This window comes from Balaenoptera borealis, assembly GCF_965194805.1.
Source record: "Balaenoptera borealis genome assembly, chromosome: 5".
Classification (NCBI taxonomy): domain Eukaryota; kingdom Metazoa; phylum Chordata; class Mammalia; order Artiodactyla; family Balaenopteridae; genus Balaenoptera; species Balaenoptera borealis.
Window position 1 is genome coordinate 98,547,328 of NC_138862.1, and position 24,122 is coordinate 98,571,449.

Sequence of the window (24,122 nt, forward strand, 5' to 3'; positions counted from 1 at the left end):
GTAGTGCTTAGAATAGTACCAGGCATGTACTATTAGTAGTAAGTATTAGATATTATTATTAAGGAGTCTTCCACATAATTTTCTGACAAAATTGGGATCATACCCTAGAGTTTTGCACACTTGTAGGCAATGTTTTAGTGGAATATTTTTATACTAGTTAGATGGCTCTGGTTACCTTTTTGCCAGACAACTTGGCAACGCCAGGAACTTATTCTTTTAGAACCAGTTACTGGACTTAATATCAATCTGTACAAAACAGATGGTTGCATTTTGCCTTCTCTGTGGACTCATAAAATTTAACGGGTGGCCTCTTGATTCCATCTACTTCTGTTTTTCTTCTGGCTTTTTTTTTTTCCTTTTTTTGACCTAACTCACCTCATTATCATTTGAATCACAAGAGATGTATGTGGAGTTTTTATTCTTTTTATTCTTGGCTCAGTTTAACTCTTTTTAAAGAATATGATCAATAATCTTCGTCGGGGTGGAGGGGAGGGTGGGAAGAAGGGTAAGGGATATCAGCATGTGGAAAATATACCTAATTTTGAGGAAGCAAGATTTATAGACAATTTGGAACCAACTAATCTAATTATTTTGACCTAAAAAAAAAAAAAAAAACCAAAAAACTTCTGAAAGATTTTATGCAAGACTGTTTAAAACTTGAGCAACCAAAGGGTTAAGTGGATATATTTTTTATAATTACGGTTTAAGAAACCAACTTGATACTAGAAAATAAAGTATAGGAATGAACTGATATTTCTGGAGGGAGCAATATAATAAATGAGCTCTTTGTGGAATTAAAATTAGTTATAAGCTTTTAAAATATTTTTATAAATGACCCAGAAAGTTAAATTTGACAAGTTTGCAGTTAGTTAATAGTTCAGTGCACTCAAGATCTATGAAGAGTCAGTTGCAGGAGGAGTTCACACAACTGAGAGTAGGCAGAACATGAGGTTGGGGTGAGACCTTAATGTTGGGCTCACCCAGCCTGTCATTTCCCTCCAGTTGCACTTCCCTCTCTTTAGGTGAGGGGAAATGTATGCGCCCTTTTCTCTCGCCCTGATTCTCTCTCTTTTTTTTTTTTTTTAACTCTTTTTACTTGTGACGTAGAAGTTCTACATGGCAGAGACCCAGGAGTGCCTCTCCATGTCCCAGTATCCATTAATGCAAAGTGTCATCATATGTCCCCTCTTTCTTTGGACTTAAAACATGGTGTATGCACTCTCAGGTACCACTGAAAAATGATTGCATTGGCTCTTTAAATATACCCTAGTCAAAGACCATTATCCCAAAAGTTAGAAAAATACTGGACCCATTAGTAAAGGAAACAAAGTGGATATTATTGTCTGTTCCAAACTGACATAACATCATTACACCCCCATGTGTTACCCTGAAGAAACATTAAGGAAGATGATTTTAAGGGACCACATTCTTCAAGGACCAGTTCAGATCTCATCTTCGTACTTTCCTTTGTACTTTAGCTGACAGTGATCCCATCAGTTTCCATGTAGCTACTTACTTAAATTAATCTTATGGGGTTCCAGGACTATAGTCTATTTCTTTGTATCTCTCACACTGACTTCTCTCACGTGGTAGAAACTCAGGACTTTGTTCGTTCTTAAGTAGCTGAAGAGATTCAGTAATAGGTTAGACTCCAGTCCAGAAAGGGTGAGTACCAGGAGGCAGGATAGCATTAGTGGCTTGTGTATGGGTTTTGGAACCAGACAGATCTGGTGTGAATCCTGTCTCTGTACTTATTAGCTGTTTTATGTTGGGTAAATTTATGCAAACTGAGTTTCTTCCTCTGTAAAACGGAGATGCTGATAGTTACAGATTTATTATGAGGATTAGAGATACTCTCTATAAAAATACTCTATATAATAGTCCATAATATGTGCTTAGTAAATGGTAGCTGTTATTAGTATATTACCAGAACCTGATACTGTCATGAAAGGTACAGGTAAGATGAACATGATTTTATTGTGAAATCATCTATCACATGTAAGAGGCCTAAAATAGAAGCACTTTTTAATAGGGCATGTATAAACATATCTTGCTACCTGAGTATTACAGGCTGAAATTATAAATAGATGCAAGAACAATTTAGATAAATTTATGGATGAAAGATTAAGTTTCATTCAGAATATTTTTTGAATGTATGTATGTGCCTCTGTGCCTGGTACTTCTTGGGCAATGTTGATATCATATGAGTAATAAAGCCTGGTGGGTTTATTGCAAGATGTGTGGGTAAATAATGTATCCCCAAATGATTCCTAGCAGAGTTCTGGTCAGGTGCTTCACAGCTCACAGATTTGATTCAGTACGTTAAGTCTGACCTTTCTGTCTTTCCTAAGGTATATATATATATGTAAACTTAATCTAGAAATCTAGAGATGTAGATGTCTATCTTGACCAATTTTATAGTTCTTCACTGACTTTTGGGGCCTCTTTTACTTCCCTTGACCATTTCACATACCAGTCAGGGCAGTACAGAATGAGTTAATAATGCCGATACTTGAAGGCACACATCTGACTCAGACCTTTGACTTGTCAGAAGAGGTCAGAGGGTGGTGTAACCCGAACAAGGAAATGGGTTCCTATCTGGGAGGAAACACTCATCCTGCTGTAGGCCCCTGCCTCCCTTGCACAACATGAACTTGAGATCAGAAGAGCTGTATTGTTATTTTACTATTCATTGGGATTTATTGTGATTAAATTAATTTGGTCAAAGAGGAAAATTTTAATTTTGGGAAATATACCTTCATTAATTAATATACCTACCTTATTTAGTTGCTTATTTGCTGTTTTTGCCTACCTGGGTCCCCTTGTGTCTTTCCTTTGACCTACCAGGGCAATGTTAGATTTTACAAGATTTGTAGAAACCAAGTTAAATACTAAATTAAATGGCCCATTGTTTATTTTTGGAGATAAATTATTTATCTTGGCAGATTTTGTTGTTTTTGCCTTTTGCTTAAGGTGATAACTCGTAAGGAGATAAGGTTTTTGGCATTTCTGTCTTGTTTAGAAAATAAATTGATTTAAACTGTTGGAGATTCATTAGGGGTGTGTGTGTGTGTGTATGTCATTTATAAAGGAAAACATTTTCATTGCCTTAAGGAATTGAAAGGAATATTTATTGTATGATGTGATATATAATCATAAGATTTTTGTAGAAATATTCTACTTGCATAAAAATCTACAAAGGTTACATTGTTTTTGAACATTGAATATTGTTCCAAATAAAAAATATTTATGTTGAGTTTTATTGAGTTAACTGGCCTAATTCTTAGGGACTAAGGAAATCTGATTTTAACTGAAGCTAGTTATTTTAAGCCTGGCAGTTAACTCTTCAAAAAATGGAGTTTTTTAATGAAATTGCATGCCTTCTTCAGCTCACTGAAAAGCAACTTATATAGTGTCTAATAAGGACATTTATCTTTCAGAATTGTAAACCTTACACATTCAATATAAGAATTAAAAGCATTTGAGCTTTTGACTCATGATTTTAGGTAACCATATTTTAATCCTGGTTAAAAAAAAAAAAAATAGAGGACAGATGAAAGCATCTCTGAAATCCAGATGATCCACAGTCTTCAATTTAACTGTCAAACCTTTTATCAGTGCTATCTGCTAATTAATAAAAAAGATTAATCTCAGTTTAATGCCTGACTGAGGGGATTGAAAAGCAATTTTAAAAGAGTAAGGTAGTAAATACAAAGAATCTTAAGTAATAGATATTTTCTTTGTTTTGGTCATTTTATAGTCAGTACACACATAATTTGCCATGTATTTGCAACAGAGCACTGAGAGTTAATCTTGAACCCTCCCTATTTTCAGAAATTTAAGTGAATATGTTTATTCTTTCTATAGGGACTTAATGTTATTTTGTATTCTGTGCTTATCTTAAATCTATCTTTAAGGTAGAGTATTTTTTTAAAAGGAATAAATTAAGAGACTGATATACATGCCTTAATTTTTCATGATTTTAATGAAAATTTTAGATTGCCTGTCTATTTGAAGAATTATGGTGATTTAGAATCATTAACAAGTATTTTTGTTAATCGATGAACATATCAATGTGATTACTGCCGAATGAAATATCAGAAATGTGCTTTTTCCAAGAAAATCGATGTTAATAATGATTTAAAATTTTTATTGCAGCTAGAACGAGTAAATCTGTCTGCAGCTCAGACACTGAGAGCGGCTTTCATTAAGGTGAGATGCAGATAATTTATTATGATGATTAAAATGTATGTTATATATAAATCTAAATACCATGTGATAATTGCCAGTTTATTTCTTTATTTTTTTAGTGAAAACCTGTTTTGTTTTGTTTTTTAGTGAAAACCTTTTCAGTCATCTTGTGCTTGTTTTAGTGTACTCTTTAAAGCTTAAAACACTTCTAAAGAGTGAGCTGGAACAGGCGCTGTTTCCTTAGCATTCAGCTTTTGTCACTTCGTGCTTTTGAAACTGACTTCTTCAGAGTGTTCTGTTTAGCTTTAGAGTATATTTTTAAATTCTGTTTTATTTGACTTATTAAAACTTTTATAAAGTTATAACTCAAAGATTTTCTTCGTATTGTTTACCTATAGAACATAAGTATAAAACAGTACTTTTGAGTGGGAAAATAAGACCTCTGTGTATGTCAGATTAAGGATATTTTGAGGATGTACAGCTGAGTCACTTGAATGAATTTTTTCATTGTCTCTAGACCTGAGATGTTCATTTGATAATCACTAGCTACGTGTTGCTGTTGAGCACTTAAAATATGGCGAGTTCAAATTGAGTTGTACTCCAAGTATAAAATACACACTAGATTTTGAGGGTGAATACCAAAAAAAAAAGAATGTATATAGCTCAGTAATAAGTATATTATGTTGATTACATGTTGAAATGGTAATATTTTGGATGTACTCTTAAAATAACTTCACATGTTTTTTCTTTTTACTTTTTTAATGTGGCTACTAGAAAATTTAAAATTACATAGGCTCCTCATTGTTTCTTGCATTATATTTATTGGACAGCCCTACTGTACATATTGGGTACAGTCTTTCATATAAAACTTAATCCAGGGCTTCCCTGGTGGCGCAGTGGTTGAGAGTCTGCCTGCCAATGCAGGGGACCCGGGTTCGAGCCCTGGTCTGGGAGGATCCCACGTGCTGTGGAGCAACTGGGCCCGTGAGCCACAAGTACTGAGCCTGCGCGTCTGGAGCCTGTGCTCCGCAACAAGAGAGGCCGCAATAGTGGGAGGCCCGCGCACCGCGATGAGGAGTGGCCCCCGCTTGCCGCAACTGGAGAAAGCCCTCGCACAGAAACGAAGACCCAACACAGCCAAAATAAATAAATAAACAAATACTTTAAAAAAAAAAAAAAAAACTTAATCCATCCCATCCTAAATACGTATCAAGATACCCAAAGTCTTAATTTTTATTTACTTTTTGTGTGTTTGCTCCCATCAATAGCTAAAACAACTTATATTTCAAGGAAAGTATTTTAATGTTTAAATCTAGAAAAAGTTTATATTTGAGCCTCATTGGAGTTGAAACTATAAATCCATCCAGCTTGATTTCTTTTTATGGCAAAGATTAGTTTATAGATACCACTCTTAACTGATAGCATAAATAATGTCATTAGACATCTGCGTATTTCACTAGAAGAAATTACCTTGTGTGTGTTGGATTAGAGCTATTTTGATGTGTTTAATACTCTAAAATGCAGTGCCTGTGTACACATACATACTAATTTCATTAAAATACATCCTGCCAAATCATTGGGTTAATGAAGAGAATCAGTGAAGCAGCACAATCCTTAGTGTTTTTTTTCTGCTTTCCATTAAGTATCAGTGTGGTTTGGAAGGGTATATTTGGTCATTAGGGAGGCAGGAGGGGGACTATTTTAAGCATCTTTGTGGCCAAAGAAAAGAAGGAAAAGTGATCTGTTGCACACTGTAGTATCGATAAGGCAAAAGTCAGTTTTTTAGCTTTTCTGACATCAGGAACAGAGAGAAATTTCTCCTGTGTGTCCTCATAAAGAAGACCCTCTCTGAAGTAGTATATGGTATATACTCAATGACATTCATAAAAGAGATAAAATAATGAATTTCATTAAGCTCTTTCTTAATATCCTTATATATAAGCTGATGTTTTAACTCTAAAGTACAGTTAAAAAGCAAACTGTGTTTAAAGTATGTGGTTATTATAGATCTGGTTTAATACATGGATAATTTTATCCACGGCACTGATTCTTAATTGGGGATAGTGGAAGTTATTTGGAGGAAAATATATTAGTTTTACATTGATTTATTCTTAATTACTATATTTGTTAGAATTTCAAATGACTTTAAAGGAGGACATGCATTAAAAAAATTAAGATTTTTGTAATTTTTACACTAACTTATTTGAAAAAGATTAAAAAAACCTTGTTTCATGTTTCTTGCCCAGCCATATATCCATATTTATATCCATATATATATATATTCATGTTTCCAGTTCTTGGTCCACAACAACAGTGATATTTATCAAGCTTTAATATCTAGTTTTGTTATCTGGAGAAAAAAGATTAAAATAATTTTTCCAAAGATAAAACAATACTAGTTAGTATTGTCTTTTATGATATCTATCCTGCTGTTGATTCCTTTGCCCTCTGGGAGGTTCTGATAGTGTTGAGAATCATTGCTCCACAAGAGTGGATGTTATTGCCTTTGGGATAGTTTTCTCTCACTCTTGGATTTTTCAGAAAAGTTGGACAGCAGAGTTTAAGGTTGTATTCTGAGGGAAATCTTGAAGGTATAGATAGAATCTCTGATTTAAGGGTAGATATATTTGTTTTGTCAACTAGAGTCACTGATTAAATTTAAGGCTTTTAAGATAAAAAATAGCTAAGATGCTAGACTACTGTTCCCAAAGTACGTGCCGAGGCACTCCAGGACCACGCAGCAAACTCAGTGGTGTCGTGAGATATTTTAAAAATTTGAAGGAACCACAGTGATACTCAACATTAGGTTGACACTGTATGAATGACTATCTTGAAATAGTTTGCAGTTTCAGCATATTTGATTGGGCTACATTCCTTTCAATGATGTCATATCTTTGTGAAACTGGACTTTTGGCCACTGCTGTTGACAGAATGCAAGTATCACAAGAAAATCAATGTACAACAGGAAATGAGGGTAGAAGGGTCTAATTCCAACATTTGAGAAATTGTGCAGTGCCCAACAGGTGCACACATCTTGTTAGGGATTGTGGTTATTTAAGAATAAAATAAAATACTTTTCTTTCAATTCATGTAATTTTAAAGGTTATTAAGTTGTTAGGATGTATTTATTAAGTTGTTTGTACTTTACTTAATACACAGCAATGTTAGGTATTTCTTTTGGTACTAAGAACACTGTGAACTAAGAAAGTTAGGGACCTCTCTCTGTAAGAACTCTGTAACGCTCCAGCTTTGGCATTTGGGGACTGCAGATGAACTTGGTATTGAAAACTTTGTTCTCAGGCTTTCAGCATTTAATTCTTTCAGTAGCTTATTATAACTTAATCAGAGAGGCATTATTTTTCTGTTGGCATTCTCTGGAAGCACATAGAGAATGCTCCCCTGCTTTCCAAGATAATTCGTTATGTAGGTAGATTTAATGCTACTTAGAGAAGATAAACCACTGTTATCAAATAGTGGCTTATTTAATTAGTATACTATATGTTATTTTGTGGCAGTTTACCAGATTAATAATGTTGATACCGTCTTAAGCCATATTTGTACAGCTTTTCTTTTAATGGCAAATCTTATTAAAGTAGATTCTTCCTTAATTATATTCATGAGAGGAAAAATCAAAACAGGTTATAAAAGAAATGGAATTCAGTAGGACATATTTTATTATTATTAATCAACTATCAAAATGATTTTCCTGTGTAGCATTTGACAGCAGTTAAAATGATCCCAGGACTGAGATAAATGTGTATATTTTTTCTCCTTTCATTCCATAAGCTTTCGGTTTTTGGTACTTGAAATTAATGAGAAGCAAGGTGTTATAATGTGAAGAGCAATAGGAACCAAATAAAGCTGAATCTGCAGTGATACCAGAATGGAATTGAGGAGGCAGAGGTTAAACATAATTGGCACATCAGGAAGCAAATAGATTGCTATCTGATAGATCATAAGTTGTGTTTGTGTTTGCTATTTAATATCAGGGCAAAAAAGATAGGAAATCATCAGCATAATGATTAAAATTGGCAGGCATCCTAAAAGAAACTGAATGTGATTATAAAATTTTCTAAAATAATAAAATGGGACAGAATTACAAAGGAAAACCAAAATCTCGAAAATTAACTTTGGTAAACTCAGAACTCTTTATGCTCAATCTTGAAATGACTAGAAGATTTTAGTACCGAAGGGAGTGTAAGTAACATGAATCAATGCAAACTCATTAGTGAAACAAGCTCAGGAGGTAGTAAAAGGATTAATGATGTTCTGAAAGCTAGTGAAGGAAATACTCTTGCTGCAAAAATAGGAAATGAAAATCATTGTGTGGGAATGTAGTTAAGGGATCACATAGCTTCAATAAAACCTCCAAAGGAAGGGTTATTTTTTTGTTTTGGTTTGTTTTTCCTGACATTCTGTTAATTTAAATGCAAAGAATCTGCAAAAATTTGGTGAGATGAGTTACTGCTTGATCCTCAAGTCGAAATATTTACGTAATGAAAAAAAAGCTAAAAATCTTCAGTGTCTTTAATCTATTGAAAAAAGTAATTGAAGAACTACCAGTATATATATAATCTTTATTTCTACGTTTGTTATTAGTTTGATTGCAAGAGAGTGTAAATGAGAAGTAGGAAATGTTAAATACTTTATGTTGAAATGGAAAATGGGACCATGGCTGTAATAAGAAGTTACGGATGCACAAGCTGTACCCAAACATAAGTGAGTGCCATCACGACACCTGCTTTGCAAAGATTTCTGCTCTTATTTATAAGTTGATCAGTTTAAGGAGGTCCCAACAGGTTCTAAACAATTAGGTTTTGGCTTTGAAATGGCTAATTTAGTTTCTATATTTCAAAACTAGCTTTCTCTTTCTTATAGGCTGAAAAAGAAAATCCAGGACTCACACAAGACATCATTATGAAAATTTTAGAGAAAAAAAGTGTAGAAGTCAACTTCACAGAGTCCCTTCTTCGAATGGCAGCTGATGATGTAGAAGGTAATCAGAAGGAGTCTTGTTTAGTTCCTTACAGTTGCTGAAAAGCTCTTCCTCCAGACCTTTCTTATTTGATAAAAGGGACTTCCTCCCCTTCTCCCTTCCCTCTTATTGTTATTGTTATTATTATTGTTTTGAAAGTGGGAAAAAATAAACCCATGTACAATAGAAATGTAGTTCTTATTTTATATTGGTCAGATTTAATTACTTGAAGTAAAGCATTTGTTTATGCTGCATGCTTTAATTTTTTCCCCTACTAATTGATATGTTTGATGAGTTCTAGTTTCACCAAGAGACAAGCTGTTTGGAATGGTTATTTTATTTTGTGTTGACTTTATGCAAATACCAGTTTGAAAGTAATGAGTTTCTTCTTTTTAAACTTTAGTATTGCGTATTTTTTTTTTTCAAACACAGATTCGAGAGAACAATGTAATAATCATTCTTTTGGCCTCTTTTCACATTTTTGCTTTTCTAAATAATTAGAAATGTGTTTCAGTTAAATTTAGCTTAACTGAATTAAATTCAGTTCCCACTAATTTAGAAAAACATAGAGGTATAATTTCCCATGTTTATTAAGGGAGAACAAAAGTAGATGTAGATGTTTTCAACTGATTCCATAAATTATGAGAAAGTCCTCATCATTATTCTAGATTTGAGCATCTGTAGCCTGTTAGGCTGGGTTATATTGAAGAGTTGGTAGAGCTGTAATGTTTCCAAGTCTATAATGAATCTGGTAGTACATTCAGTATAGAGGTTTTTATTAAACTCATATTCCCCATTGCCATTGTATTTGTTACAAATGTTACTTACTTTAAGGTTTCCTTGTGAAATGTAGCTTGAGAGGCCTGAAAAACTTGATTAAGCCTCCCTTTTAAATTGTATTTATTTTTTTTTTTTTAATTTTTTTAATTTTTAAGATTTCATGGGTTTCCATTTACCCCAAATTGAAAATGTTCAGTCTTTCATTTTCTGATATTTTATTTGGAGGGAGCCCTAATATAATTACAGAACTAAGTTGAACTGTAATGACTTCTGCTTTGCAACCTTGTCTTCCCTAATTATCTGGCCTTTATCTCCCCCCTCCCCCCCACCACCTCCTTGACCAACACATTGGAAATTCTTAGACTTGAATTTGGCAGCAAGTTGCATGATTTTTTTTTTATTATGTATTTTATCAGAGTATATGATTGAACGACCGGAGCCAGAATTCCAGGACCTAAATGAAAAGGCACGAGCACTTAAACAAATTCTCAGTAAGATCCCAGATGAGATCAATGACAGAGTGAGGTTTCTGCAGACAATCAAGTAAGCAACTTTTTATTTGGTTCTTATTTTTTTTAAGTACTTCAAAGGAACCACTCATTCTGTATGTTTTACGTTGGTATGATATTAATATTAAATTGAAATATTAATTTGAAATAAAATATTTGAAAATTTTAATTGCTACATTTTTATTATTAACTTCTAAACTGTCCCTTTGGCTTCTGAGTACAGTAACATTTTTTAGAATGTTTAAAAACAGAGTGAAATGTGCATAAACTGGAATGCAGTTTGAACTTCGTGAGAAATGGAAAAATGTAAATGTTAGATTAAAGTGAAGAGAGGAGTTGGATAAATTATAGAGATTGATAACAAAGGGTACCAATATTGTTTTTATTTCAGAAATGGTACAAGTCATTAGCATAATAATGTACCCTTAGTGATGAATAGCACTTTCTAATGTTGACCAAATGGTGAACCTCCAAAAATCCTTGCCTTTGGGATATAGGTTAAAAAAGACAGAGAACTGTGTGAGGCCAGGAGGCTGGTTGATGGGCAGCAGCAAAAAGGGTCATTCTCGAGCAGGGGCACGAGTGCCTCAACCCAGGGGCACTCTCCTCGGGGGTGAGAGGGCGGAGGAATGAGGGGGAAGCTCCAAGCATAATTTCTAGATAAGTATTTTCAAACTAAAGAGTCAGATAATTTTCTTCAGCCTCAATGGGTAGAAAACAGAGAAAGCTGGGACTAACTGTAGTGGCACTATGAATGCAACCTTTTGGTGAAACCACAAGTAGAAATTGCTAGAAAGGAAGAACTTAGCACAGATCTTTTTCTGGAAGAAGGTGCATCATATGTTGTATCTTTAAAGAACTGAAGGAGACCACCTTGGAATAAATATTAGCATACATCTCAGGGGAAGAGTATTCCTTGTAATTCACATTGCAAACTTCTATTTTCGCTATTTGGCCACCTATTTTGAGTGCGTTAGAGGGAGGAGTATGACCCATTTTAGAAAATAACGGTGACAGGTACCAACCCAGCTATCAAGGAGTGACCCCCTTCTTTTTGGTCCTCTAATTGAGGATCAGAAAGTACAAAAGACTTCATTGACTAGCCAAAATCCATGTCACAGGGGATAAACCCTAAGGTGAATATTTTACCTTTATTGGAAAACCCCAACTTTAACAGTTTTTAATACAGCTTTTTATTTTCAGTTTGGTATAAAGTGAACATGTTTGGCCCATAAAAGGATAAATTATCAGTGATCTCAAACACAGCTGTTTAAACACTTAGTTCTAAAATTTTCAGGTGATTTAAGGTTTAATTTATTTTGGTGATCATATGCTACATTTCTATAACTTGGTTTGAGCCTAAGCAGACTGACTCCTGGGACTTCTCTGCTGCTTCCCAATCATAGATGCATAATGTTGATCTAATCTGGTGATTGAAAAAAAGAATGTTTCTGCTGTTTGGAAGAGGTGTGGTGAAGGACATCCTATCTAGGGTGTCAGTAGGAAAGAGGCAGAACGGTGTTGTAGTTGAAGCTCAGATAGAGATGGTAGGTCTGGAGCCCTCATCCTGCTATTTTGATACCCTCTTTCCATCTTAGGAAGTCCTGGAGACGTCTCTGCTAAACCCAGTGTGGCTCTAAAGAGATACAGTTTGAAAACCAATTTATTAATAGCCGCATTTTGATCAAAAGGGAGTTGAGGTCAAGAGCCTAAGAGTCTTGACAAAGGCTGAATTAGGGTCTTGTCTCTCATTTATGGGGCAGTAGTAATATTTCCGTTCTGTTCTCTGGAGTGTATTCAGCCAACTGAATTAAGATGATTGGCAATTAAAATTTATTTCGTATCCATTTTAGGAGGGATAATTTGCCATGGAAAGTTTGTTGTTAATATATATTGTTTCTGAGACTGAAATTCAGCCATGTGTGCATTAGCATGGATGGCTAAGGTATAATTATTTGTATCACTGATATATATTGATAACTTTTGATATATATTGTTACCAGTGTTAATTGTTTGACAAATTAGTGGATAAAATTGCACCAAAATATAAAATGGTTTATCCTTCAAGCACAACATATTGTACGGTTATTATTTTTCTTTAAAATATTTTACTTTCTCATATTTAAGGTGGATATATCCTCTTCTTTCAAAATATTTTAACAATATTTTTCAATAAGCATGGATTAAATACCTACTATACCAAGTACTGTACAAAATGTTATAGGAGAAAAGATTCCTGTCAGCTAACAAATATCCATATATTTTTGTATATATCAGCAGACTTAGGTTTGACTCCCCATTCCAGCATTTTGCTGTGTGACCTTGGATAATTTGCTTAGCTTCTGTGATTCTAGTTTCTGCCTGTGAAGATGAGGGTAATAGTTGCGAGAATTGAAATGATATACATGATACCTAGTACAGAACCTAGCATACACTCACAGCACCTAAAGCATTGTGAAATAAGATTTTTTTTTCCCTCTCTCTATGAAGTTGATTAGGAAAAATGATCCAGCAAACAAATTATTTTAAAAGTACTTTTGATTAATGAATGTGTCTGTTTGACTACATTTGAGCTTATGCAAATATTTTATAAAATTAATTCTTAGGATACATTCCAATTAATGGATGACTAGTGGAAACTGGTGATTTAATAGTCCAGAAAGCTATGCATTTATCTATTTACTCTTTATAATCTACATTTGCATATTCAGAGGTGAAAAACCAACGTTTGGTTTTGATGCTGGCCTCAAAATAGCTTTTCCAGAGGTGTCCAGTCTAGACCAAACTAAACATACAGTGTAGGAATTTCCTTCCTTTAGAGTGTTTGTATAAACATAATTATACAAATTTGCTTGATACAGTTAGAAGCTCTGCTATTCCATGCAGTTTTTTTAATAAGACGTATTACATTTCTTCTGATGCCTGTGGTCCTCTCTTTCAGCGTATATGTTCCCCAGAGTTGCCCCCTTAACCCCTTCAGCAACCTGCAAGTTGCTAAAATTCCTTTCTACTTACACATACTATATGTCCCGTATCACAGAATCCATTAACTCCAAACTGCATATAATTGCATTATAATTATTTTACCCTCAGTTTTTCCACAGTTCTTTATTTTGTTTAATTGTCTGAAGTATTTTTTGTGTGTGTGCCGGTATTTTCTCTTATAGGAAACAAACCCTCGGGTAGTTAACTAAAATAATTTAGCTTCCCTGGTGCAAACCTTAGTGCCATAAATGAAAATGCTGTTCCGTGTACATACAGATGACATAATATTTGATATAAATTGCTGCAGATTGTTTTAGAAAAGGCCAGGCCTAGGGATAAACAGCCTTGGTCTTTATAAAGCTGCGTGGCAAATAGTGGATCAAGGATTAGCTCTAGGTTCTGGGTTTCCAAGCAGTGGTTTCCAAACCTGGTTCATCAGCAGAATCACCTGGGGAGTTTTTTTTCCCTTTTCTTTTAAAGTACATACAGACTCCCAATATTCATTAAAGTACACAACAAGGTATGGTTGTGTATAAAACAGCTGTCTGATCACTATAATTTGCTTCGTTGTATTCCTTTTGAATAAGCTTACTGTGGGTTTGAAGAATCTTCCATATTCAGAGATTTGACATTTTTTATTTGTTGAAACTAATTTTTCTCACATAATGGGATGGTCATATGACCCTTTTATTAAGCAGTAGGGGGCTTACGCCCATCACAGCAATACAGAAGGATTCAACTTTCTCGAAAACATAAATGAAAGGAACAGTTAATGTAACTTAAAATTGTTATTACTAGAGGCCAAAAACCAAAAAAGAGTGGACAGATGTAATTATGTAAATTCATTATCCTGTTTGAATATCTAATGTTTTAATGTTTCAGCCTGATGCCGATATTTGAAATACAAGAGGTAATAAGGAAATAGTTATTGAAATATTTAATAAAAATATCGTTACTCCTTCAGAATAGGCTAAAATACTTTTTTACACCAAAATTCTGTATATTTGTAATTTTTAGAATTTCCATATGCTTATTTACTAGAAATAAGCTATGAAACACACACGTACACACAAAAATCTGGACACGGAGCTTGTTGGTTTTCTTTAAATAGTATAGCTGAAATGTTTTAGGTGTGAAATAACTGAAATCTGAGATTTGTGATTAAAAAGTAGGTAATAAAAGGTTATGTTTGTGGTGGTCTAGGTTGATGTTTTACTAATTCATATCTTCACGCTTGCATTGCATTTGAACAGTAAAAGTTTTTGTAGCAATTAACAGCTAAGAGAATGGATGTGAAAAGGAGAAGGTTTGCCTTAGAGACCGAGAGGCTATTTGAGAATGCAGAATTACAGTTAAGTTCAGTTTGCCAAAATATTACTATGAAGTTAGAACATGGAAATTGAAAAGGGCATATAGATACAAAAGATAAGAAGACTTTTTAAAAAATGGTACATGGATAGGAAGAATAGTCAAGTCAAATGAGAATTATTGATTTCTTCTCTCTTTCTTTAGAAAGGGGAGAAAAGTGCTGATACATATATACTCAGAGGATGATTGCTGAAAAGGTTAAGGTAGAAGAATATTCTGATCTTGTCTCCCAGAAATTTAAATATATTTTCTAAAGGAAATAGTGTCAGCAAAGGTTTGGGAGAGAACAGATGTGTCTTAAGAGAGAAGAGCTACATCTGAGGAGGAAATATTTTAAACATCAGAACTGTGTTTGAAACTATGTTTCAAAACTACATCAGGTCTGTAACTTGGTGTTTTAAGTACAGAAATGAGTTACATGTAATAGCAAAATTTCATATAATTGTTCGTGAAATAGCAAAAGTGGATGATATGGTTGCTTGAATTCACCTACATGGGCCAGAGAAAGGAAGAATTGTAACCGGAAAAGGTGAGAGGCAGAGGTATTTTCTTATAAATCTGAGTGAGTAATGCTGAATGAAATGTTACTGACTTGGGAAAGCTGATGTTAGCTGTGCAGTGTTTTGTCAGCAGTGCAAGGGTAGTTGGGATCACAGGAGGGTACAGGCTAAAACCCCCATTCAACTAGCCAGTCAAGTATTTGTGCTTGATGCAGTGTTCATATGGTGGTTAACAGTGCAGTGATTCTTAAAAAAAAATGTAGACTTCTTTCAAATGAAACTGATTTTAAGAAGATTCTTTTTTCCTCACCCAACAGGGATATAGCTAGTGCAATAAAAGAACTTCTTGATACAGTGAACAGTGTCTTCAAGAAATATCAATACCAGAACCGCAGGGTAAGTTCAGTAGAAGCCTTGCAAGCTGCCACCCTAGATACTGGTTTACACCTAGTCGTTTTACTGAATTAAATAATAAGACTGTTGAACTATTGGAAATGGTTTTGTATCATTAATGACTGGGTTTGTCCTTGCATTTAAATATGCTGTTACATATATTTAAGTAAATACTCCTAAAAATGCTTATCTGTAATATAAGGTACGTTCGTATTCCGTGTAATCTCCTGTCTTTGACTTTGGCTTTTGTGTTACTTCTCTTTTCTTATTTAGTATTTTTTAAAATTATTTTTTATGTCTGCAGGCACTTGAACACCAAAAGAAAGAATTTGTAAAGTACTCCAAAAGTTTCAGTGATACTCTGAAAACCTATTTTAAAGATGGCAAGTAAGTATTGTCATTTATCATCCTTTTCTTTTAAAAATTAGAAAACTATGTGGTTTTATATGATACTAAAACCATATAAATTAAACCCTTTTACCATATTATTAATACTTACACCAACTTACTAAGATAGACTGTTAAAAATAGAAAGGGAATGGTTGATAATCCAGCCATAACTCTAGTCTGGAGCAGGAGTTGCATGCAGACTTTTTCTGAAAAGGGCCAGATGGCAGATATTTTGACTTGGTGGGCTTGTTGCAGCTGCAGCACTTCACCTCTGCTTTTGTAGTGCAGAAGCAGCTGTAGACAGTGTGGAAACAAGTGGCATTTTTGTGGCTGTGTTCTAACAAAACCTTACTTATAGACACTGAATTATATAATTCAACTGTCACGTCATAATATTTTGATTTTTAAAAAAATTTTTACTGTTTCAAATGTAAAAGTATTCCTAGCTCGCAGACCATACAGTGAGTGAGATTTGGCTTACTGGCCTACTTTACCAACCCCTGAAGCAGTGATTCTCAAACTTTAATAGCCTCAGAATCACCTGGAGGGCTTGTTAAAGACAGATTGCTTTTGAGTCCCACCCAGAGTTTCTGATTCTGTAGGTCTAGGGTGGGCCCAAGAATTTACATTTCTGAGAAATTTCCAGATGTCATGGATCCTGCAGGTCTGTTAAGAACTGCTGCACTATTGTTAAAACAGTGTTTCTCAATACTGTTTGCACATTACAGTCACTTGGGTTCAGTGTGTTAAAATCCCAGTGCCTTGGCCCTACCTTCAGAGATTCTGACTCCATTGGCTTGGAGTGGGGTCAGGGTTCAGGTGTGTTTTTTGTAAAAGTGCTTCACATGTTTTTAAAATGCTGTAAACGGTTGTGATCCACTGTCCTGAAATAGGGCTATCTGTAAGACAGGAAGTATACTAAAAAGGTAAATAGGACATTATTTTAAAATTTACATACACTTGGCTGTAGAACATTCTAGAAAGCCGCGTAATCTTATGTGATTTATGTATAATACACATGTACCTATAATGTATAAACTGATGCAGAGGCTATGTCTTCTGCAGCCTCATACCTTATCAAGAATTCTTTGTACCTCAAGTAGAGTTTTGTGGACAAGACCAATTTCCTACAGTGCTTGAAGCAGAAGAATAAATGGTGATTATTTCAGCTCTAATTGGCAGGGACCTCTAACATCCTATACCACCATTGACATTTTAAGATCCAAATATCCATGTCAAACTATTACAATATTACTGTAGTAATATTAAAAAATAATAAAAATACATTAGAATGGTATATTGATTTTCATAGTTATTTTAAATAGTTCAAACAGGTTGAAATATTTACATTTTATTCTAAATTAAAGATATTGAGCTAAATATTATTAATGGTTTTGTGTTGTTTCATACTACTATTCAGGTTGTCTAGGGGAAATGTACCTTGTTGACTTAGTTTAATAAGCTAGCAGGTGTGTTCTGAAAATAAACTTACATCTATTTTTCCTTGGTCTCCCCTGCTAAGCCCAAATAACCAAAAAACACATTAAAAGAATAATTTGCATTAAGAAAATTATTTATGATACTGATTAATTGAGAACTATCCTGGAATAAGCACATTGAAAGGTAGAAATTCATTTGGAGCATAATTTTCATTAATCTGAAATGATTCACTCTCATTCCTGTTTGTACGTTAGAGTCACTTCGATTCAGTTTTTAAAAATCCTGGTGCCTTGGTGCCATATTTATTTTTAACAGTTTAAACAGGCATATGGATTATTCAAGCTCTCTACTACTTTTTCTCCATTCAGCAGCTTGTTTAAATTACCATTATTTGCGTATGAATAATGTGCCACAAGTTTTGTCCCTGTTTCCTCAAAATTGAAAATTATTAATAGAGGCTGATCTTTGAGCCATTTTTCAGTAGGAGGATGAATTTACATTGATTCATCTAATTCTTCCTAGTCCCCCTTTTTTGAGGAATGTCTAGGATGAAATACAGTCAGCCCTTAGTATCTGCAGGTTCCACATCCCTGGATTCAACCAATTGTGGATTGAAAATATTTGGGGGAAAAAATTCCAGAAAGTTCCATAGCATTTATATTGTATTTACAGCTATTTACATTGCGTTTACATTGTATTAGGTATTACAGGTTAGAATCTAGAGATGATTTAAAGTGTACTGGAGGATGTGCATAGGTTATGTGCAAATACTACACCATTTTATGTAAGGGCATTGAGCATCCACAGATGTTGGTACCTGAGGGGGGGTCCTGGAACCAGTCCCTCTTGGATACCAAGGGACAGTTGTACAAACTTAGCTTTGCTACTGAGAAACTGATAAGGCCCCGCAAGGGGACTAGGGCATCACATCTGTGCTCCAGATCATATGAAGATGGACTGACAGGAAATACGGTGCACGTGAAGTAGTTTTTAAGAGCATATTTTTATATATTGTCGACTCATAAATATTGAAACCACATGATTATTTTGTTTTAAAAGTATATTCTAAAAGTAATTTAAAATTCTCAGGGTTTTTTTTTTTTTTTGAAAGAAGGTAAGAGAGATTGGGATGAATCAGATTCAAAGTAATGAGCTTTTTCTTAAGTATTTATCATGCCCATTGATATACAGATTTTGAGACTGAGTATAATGTTTTAGCAGATCTTATTTTGGTAAATTCTGTGAAACTGCAGCTGGAGACTATGTTTGAATCCTCTTTGGCCAGTTATTTTTTCGACCTATAAGTGAACTCTGGTTGTTGAGGTGCCACCCATCATTAGCAGCCCATCAACACCTTATTGCCAGCCAGAACCACTAGGGGGCAGTAATTCCTAGATAGTTTCAAATGATGCAGGACCCTTCAGTTCCAAGCTGGGATAAAATTTATGATACTCAGTACTAACTTGCCTTTTATTTTCCCCTAAATTGATTTTATTGCTACTGCTAGTAGGGCATTTTAAGTATAAAATATTTTTAAAGGATGATTTTTGGGGGGATAAAATTAATTGTTCTTTTTTTTTTTTTTTTTTTGAAACAGGGCAATAAATGTGTTCATAAGTGCCAACCGACTAATTCATCAAACCAACTTGATACTTCAGACCTTCAAAACTGTGGCCTGAAAGTTGTATATGTTAAGAGATGTACTTCTCAGTGGCAGTATTGGACTGCCTTTATCTGTAAATTTTAAAGTTTGACTGTATAAATTATCAGTCCCTCCTGAAGGGATCTAATAATCCAGGATGTTGAATGGGATTATTGCCATCTTACACCATATTTTTGTAAAATGTAGCTTAATCATAATCTCACACTGAAGATTTTGCATCACTTTTGCTATTATCATTCTTTTAAGAATTATAAGCCAAAAGAATTTACGCCTTAATGTGTCATTATATAACATTCCTTAAAAGAATTGTAAATATTGGTGTTTGTTTCTGACATTTTAACTTGAAAGCGATATGCTGCAAGATAATGTATTTAACAATATTTGGTGGCAAATATTCAATAAATAGTTTACATCTGTTAAACATTTCTTTACTTGAAAAATGCATATATATATTTGAATATATATATGATCAGAAGACCAAGACGACTTGGTGTAATGTCTAAAGAACTTCTAACGGGAGCTTATTAGCAGTTTATCAGATAATAAAGCAACAAGAATTCCTATTTTTTTTGTCCTTAATCACTCTGGGCAAAACGTAGTTAATGAAAATATTTTCGTTAATTATTATATTTGAGGTACTGAGTATTTTTCCAACCTTTGTTTTAAAGAGACTTATGAGAAGGAGATGGCAGTTTATAGTGTCTTCACACTGTACTGCCACTTTTGAACTCTACAATTTAAGATTAAGTCTTTCTGGTATGCTGGGCCCTAATAAGCTTTGCGCCTTTTTTCCGTAAATAGCCACAACTAATAGTAAGTTGAAGCTGTACCAGTGCTAGTTGGTTTGAAATTGTCATGAGTGTTAATAATATTATATACACTCTTTAAATATGTACAGTTTTGTTTTACCGTAGAGAAGTTTTAAGGAAATCATGTATCAAGTATTCATGTTAAGTGATTTCATTTTTCAATTATGATAAAATAAAGGAAAAAATCAGAATTTATCTTTTATAAAGATTTTAAATGTTAAACTAAATTTATGTTGGCAATATAAATTTTTTTGCTATGATGCAATTTAGTTATTTTTTAAAATTCTTTCTCCCATTTTAAAAAACAGACTTTTAAAGAATTACTGTCATTAGCAACATAAAAGGAAATCGTCCTGTTAGATGTAAACAGGAAATATGTGGAGGGGAGCAAAAAAAAATAGACAATTGGATGAAATCTCATAATTTATGGACATTTTACTGAATTGATTTTTTTTCTTCAGAGATACATAGCTAGTAAAACACAAAGAACTGGCTATTTTAATACTGTTTGTTTTTGGTATAAGCTATTTTTCGCTCTTGGAAGTAGAAGGATGGTTATTTGCAAAATAGACTTGTGAATATATGAAGAAAAAATATACTGTTTTTCTTTTTTTTGAGCAGCAGACCTTTCTAAGATAAACAAGTACTGTCTTTCTTCCTCTTGTCTTTACCTCCTTAAGAGAACTCATCAGTTACCAGCCGTGCCCCAACTCATGTGTTTTTATAAGTCTTCTGTCTTTTTATTCTACTATGCAATATGTCTGGCTTCTATTTTCATGAAATTTACCTCCAAAAAGGAGGTTTATTCTCAGGATAATTCAGTTTCTTACATGATCCTAGTGGGTTTGTGTTCTTGGGTCAAGGAGGAAAGGACCAGTGTGGCCCCAGTCATATACAACTCCAGAGAACAGAAAGGTGGCTACCGAGCAAAGGAAGAGAGGAGACATTTGTTGAGCACCTCTGTGTCAAGCATCATTCTAGATACATTAATTTAATTCTCTTAACACTCTGTGATTTAGCCATCTGCCTTACAATTGAGGAAACTGGCTGAGAGAGCTTAGGTTACAAAGCTGGTAATTGCTGGAGCCAGGATTTGAATTCAACATTTGTTTCCAGACTCCATGCTCTTTCCACTGAACTGTACTTCATCCATTGTCAAAAATGCACCATTTAGAATGACTAATTCCCTAACACCAAGGTGACTTAGCTGTCCCTGGTCCACGGGGAAATGAGAAAAATTAGGATAATGTGATAAGTCTTTTTCATAAATCTAAATTTATTCATTTTAAAGGACCATTCTTTTATTTAAGATCATTGCTATGCTTGGGATGTTTAATATGCCCTCTCCTCATACTTTTTTTAAACAGTGATATAATTGTAGATGGTGGTAGTATGGGGTTTTTTCATGATTGCATTGTAATAACCTTGTTTGGCAAAACATGAGGTTAGTAAACCCAATGTCAGGCCTTCCTAATTGTTTTTTTAACTTTTTATATGGAAATAATTTCAAGGGATTTCAAATTTACCAGAAATTGGCAAGAGTAAGAATAGTGCAAAGAACATCAACACATCTTTTATCCAGATTGACCTATTGTTAAGATTTTACCATTTTTATTTTCTCATTTGTTGATTTGCTTACCTTTCCTTAATCTCCTTTACCCTGGGTCATTTCCATGGCTGCCTTTGTCTTTTATGGTGTTGAGCTATTTTTGAAAAATACAGTCTTCTGTCCCCTCCCCTATCCTCCCTTTAATAATAGAATGTTCCTCATTTTGGGTTTCCTCATGATTAGATTCAGGCTATGCATTCTTGGCCAGGATAACTACACAGTGTCCCATCTGCTCCCCACTGTTAATTTTGGTCAGCTGGTCAAGGTGTTGTTCAGTTTCTCCAATGTATAGTTACTATTTTTTACCTTACACCTGATAAGCAATCTGTGGAAGGCTCTTTTTAAGTCCCTGCTTAACACCAACATTTCCCCCCCAATATTTAGCATCCATTGATGATTCTTGTTTATTCAATCTTTACTTTGACAGTTACAAAATGGTGATTTTCCAACTCCAGCATTTCTTCTTATGTACCAGTTGACACAGCGTTCTCTGTAAGCCTGAACCCTCCTTTCTCTCCCATCCTTCCATTCATTAGTCCATATCTGTCCCCATGAATTTTTATAGTTACTGTTGTTTTGGACTCCTGGTTTTCTATTTTTTTCAATGGCTTATAATTCATTACTTACTTTGGTACTTAAAATGGTCTGAGATTTGACCAGTTAGGAGTACCTTCAATTTCAATCTTGTTTCTATGTCCTTGTGGCTTCCACTACCTTTTTGTTTTTTTGTTTTTTTTTTTTGAAGCACATTATCTTAAATATGTCCCAGGATCTGGATTCAGCTGTTTCTCCAAGGAACTCTGGGGAATGATAACAGATACATAGATCTGCTGGCTGCTGGGTAGGCTCATTGCTACTACGTGTCATTGCTACTGGGTGTCATCTTGCTTCTAGGCCTATTCAGACAGAACTAGGAAATGTGCACATACAGACATATACACACGGATATGCATGTACACATACATTTTACATGTCATATGCACATGATGTTTGATTTCAGAAATCATGAGTTCACACTAATACCTCCAATTGCAGTCCATCCTCATAGGGTTCTTTCTTGCTTTCCCCATTCCGTGTTTCTATGTCCCTTCTTCCTCAGAATCCTGGCTCCCTGAAAAATCAATTTATTCACTTGTTCAGTCCTACAATACATCTGAAAGAGTCATAGAATTTCTTTTGCCCTATCACTATTAAAAACACACTTAAAAGACTACAAGACTGTTTGCAGTTCTTTCCCTGTCTGTACCCTGCCCAAGACTAAGAATATGTAATTACATTTTGTGCTCATGAATTACTTGGATTAATTCTTTTTTGTCCTTCACTGTGATTGTTATTTATTTGAAATAAATTGGGTTCATTTGTTTCCGTTTTCTTCCAGGTTTAAGGTTCCTTCCCCCTGCCCATCCCCACACACTTCCTATCCTTGTAAATTTAATTTTATTCATTTGAAAATACATAGAACATTAACATGCTTCTAAACATCAGAACTATACCAAAAAGTATACTAGAGAAGCGTCACTCTTACTGCTTCTGCCCCATTCCCCACCATGCCACCTAAGTATCCAACTCCACTATTTTTTGGTGTTTTCTGTGTTTCTTTTGATGAAGAAAAGTAATGATAGATGTGTTTTCTTATCCCCCCCTTCATTCTTACACAAAAGGTAGCATTCATGTAGGGAAACCAACCCTCCCAGTTTGCCTAGGACTGTGAAGTTTCTTGGGACACAATTTTTAGTGCTAAAACTGGGAGAGTCGGACAAACTGGGAGGGTTGGTCCCTCTATATACATGCCTTTTTTTTTTTTTTTAACTTTCTATTTTAAATTGGAGTATAGGTGATTAATAGTGTTGTGTTAGTTTCAGGTGTACAGCAAAGTGATTCAGTTACACATATACATGTATCTATTCTTTTTCAAGTTCTTTTCCCAATTAGGTTGTTACATAACATTGAATAGAGTTCCCTGTGCTGTACAGTAGGTCCTTGTTCATTATCCATTTTATTTTATTTTTTTAACATCTTTATTGGAGTATAATTGCTTTACAATGGTGTGTTAGTTTCTGCTTTATAACAAAGTGAATCAGTTATACATATACATATATCCCCATATCTCTTCCCTCTTGCATCTGCTCCCACCCTCCCTATCCCACCCCTCTAGGTGGTCACAAAGCACAGAGCTGATCTCCCTGTGCTATGCGGCTGCTTCCCACTAGCTATCTATTTTACATTTGGTAGTGTATATATGTCCATGCCACTCTCACTTTGTCCCAGCTTACCCTTCCCCCTCCCCATATCCTCAAGTCCATTCTCTAGTAGGTCTGCGTCTTTATCCCTGTCTTGCCCCTAGGTTCTTCTTGACCTTTTTTTTTTTTCTTTTTTTTAGATTCCGTATATATGTGTTAGAATACGGTATTTGTTTTTCTCCTTCTGACTTACTTCACTCTGTATGACAGACTCTAGGTCCATCCACATCACTACAGATAACTCAATTTCGTTTCCTTTTATGGCTGAGT

At 34.3% G+C, this 24,122-nt stretch overlaps 1 protein-coding gene across 3 annotated transcripts in view; it reads left to right on the forward strand.

Annotated features, from left to right (window-relative positions):
* PDCD10 (programmed cell death 10) overlaps positions 1-19,615 on the forward strand; it is a 39,970-nt gene extending 20,355 nt beyond the window's left edge. For all 3 annotated transcript variants that reach the window (XM_082394251.1, XM_082394252.1, XM_082394253.1), the window contains 6 exons: positions 4,159-4,212; positions 9,070-9,187; positions 10,363-10,489; positions 15,626-15,704; positions 16,006-16,088; positions 19,129-19,615. In XM_082394251.1, coding sequence (XP_082250377.1) covers positions 4,159-4,212; positions 9,070-9,187; positions 10,363-10,489; positions 15,626-15,704; positions 16,006-16,088; positions 19,129-19,210 — 543 coding nt within the window. In that variant the 3' untranslated portion in view covers positions 19,211-19,615. The remainder of the gene's footprint in view (positions 1-4,158; positions 4,213-9,069; positions 9,188-10,362; positions 10,490-15,625; positions 15,705-16,005; positions 16,089-19,128) is intronic.
* The last annotated feature ends 4,507 nt before the right edge of the window (positions 19,616-24,122 follow it).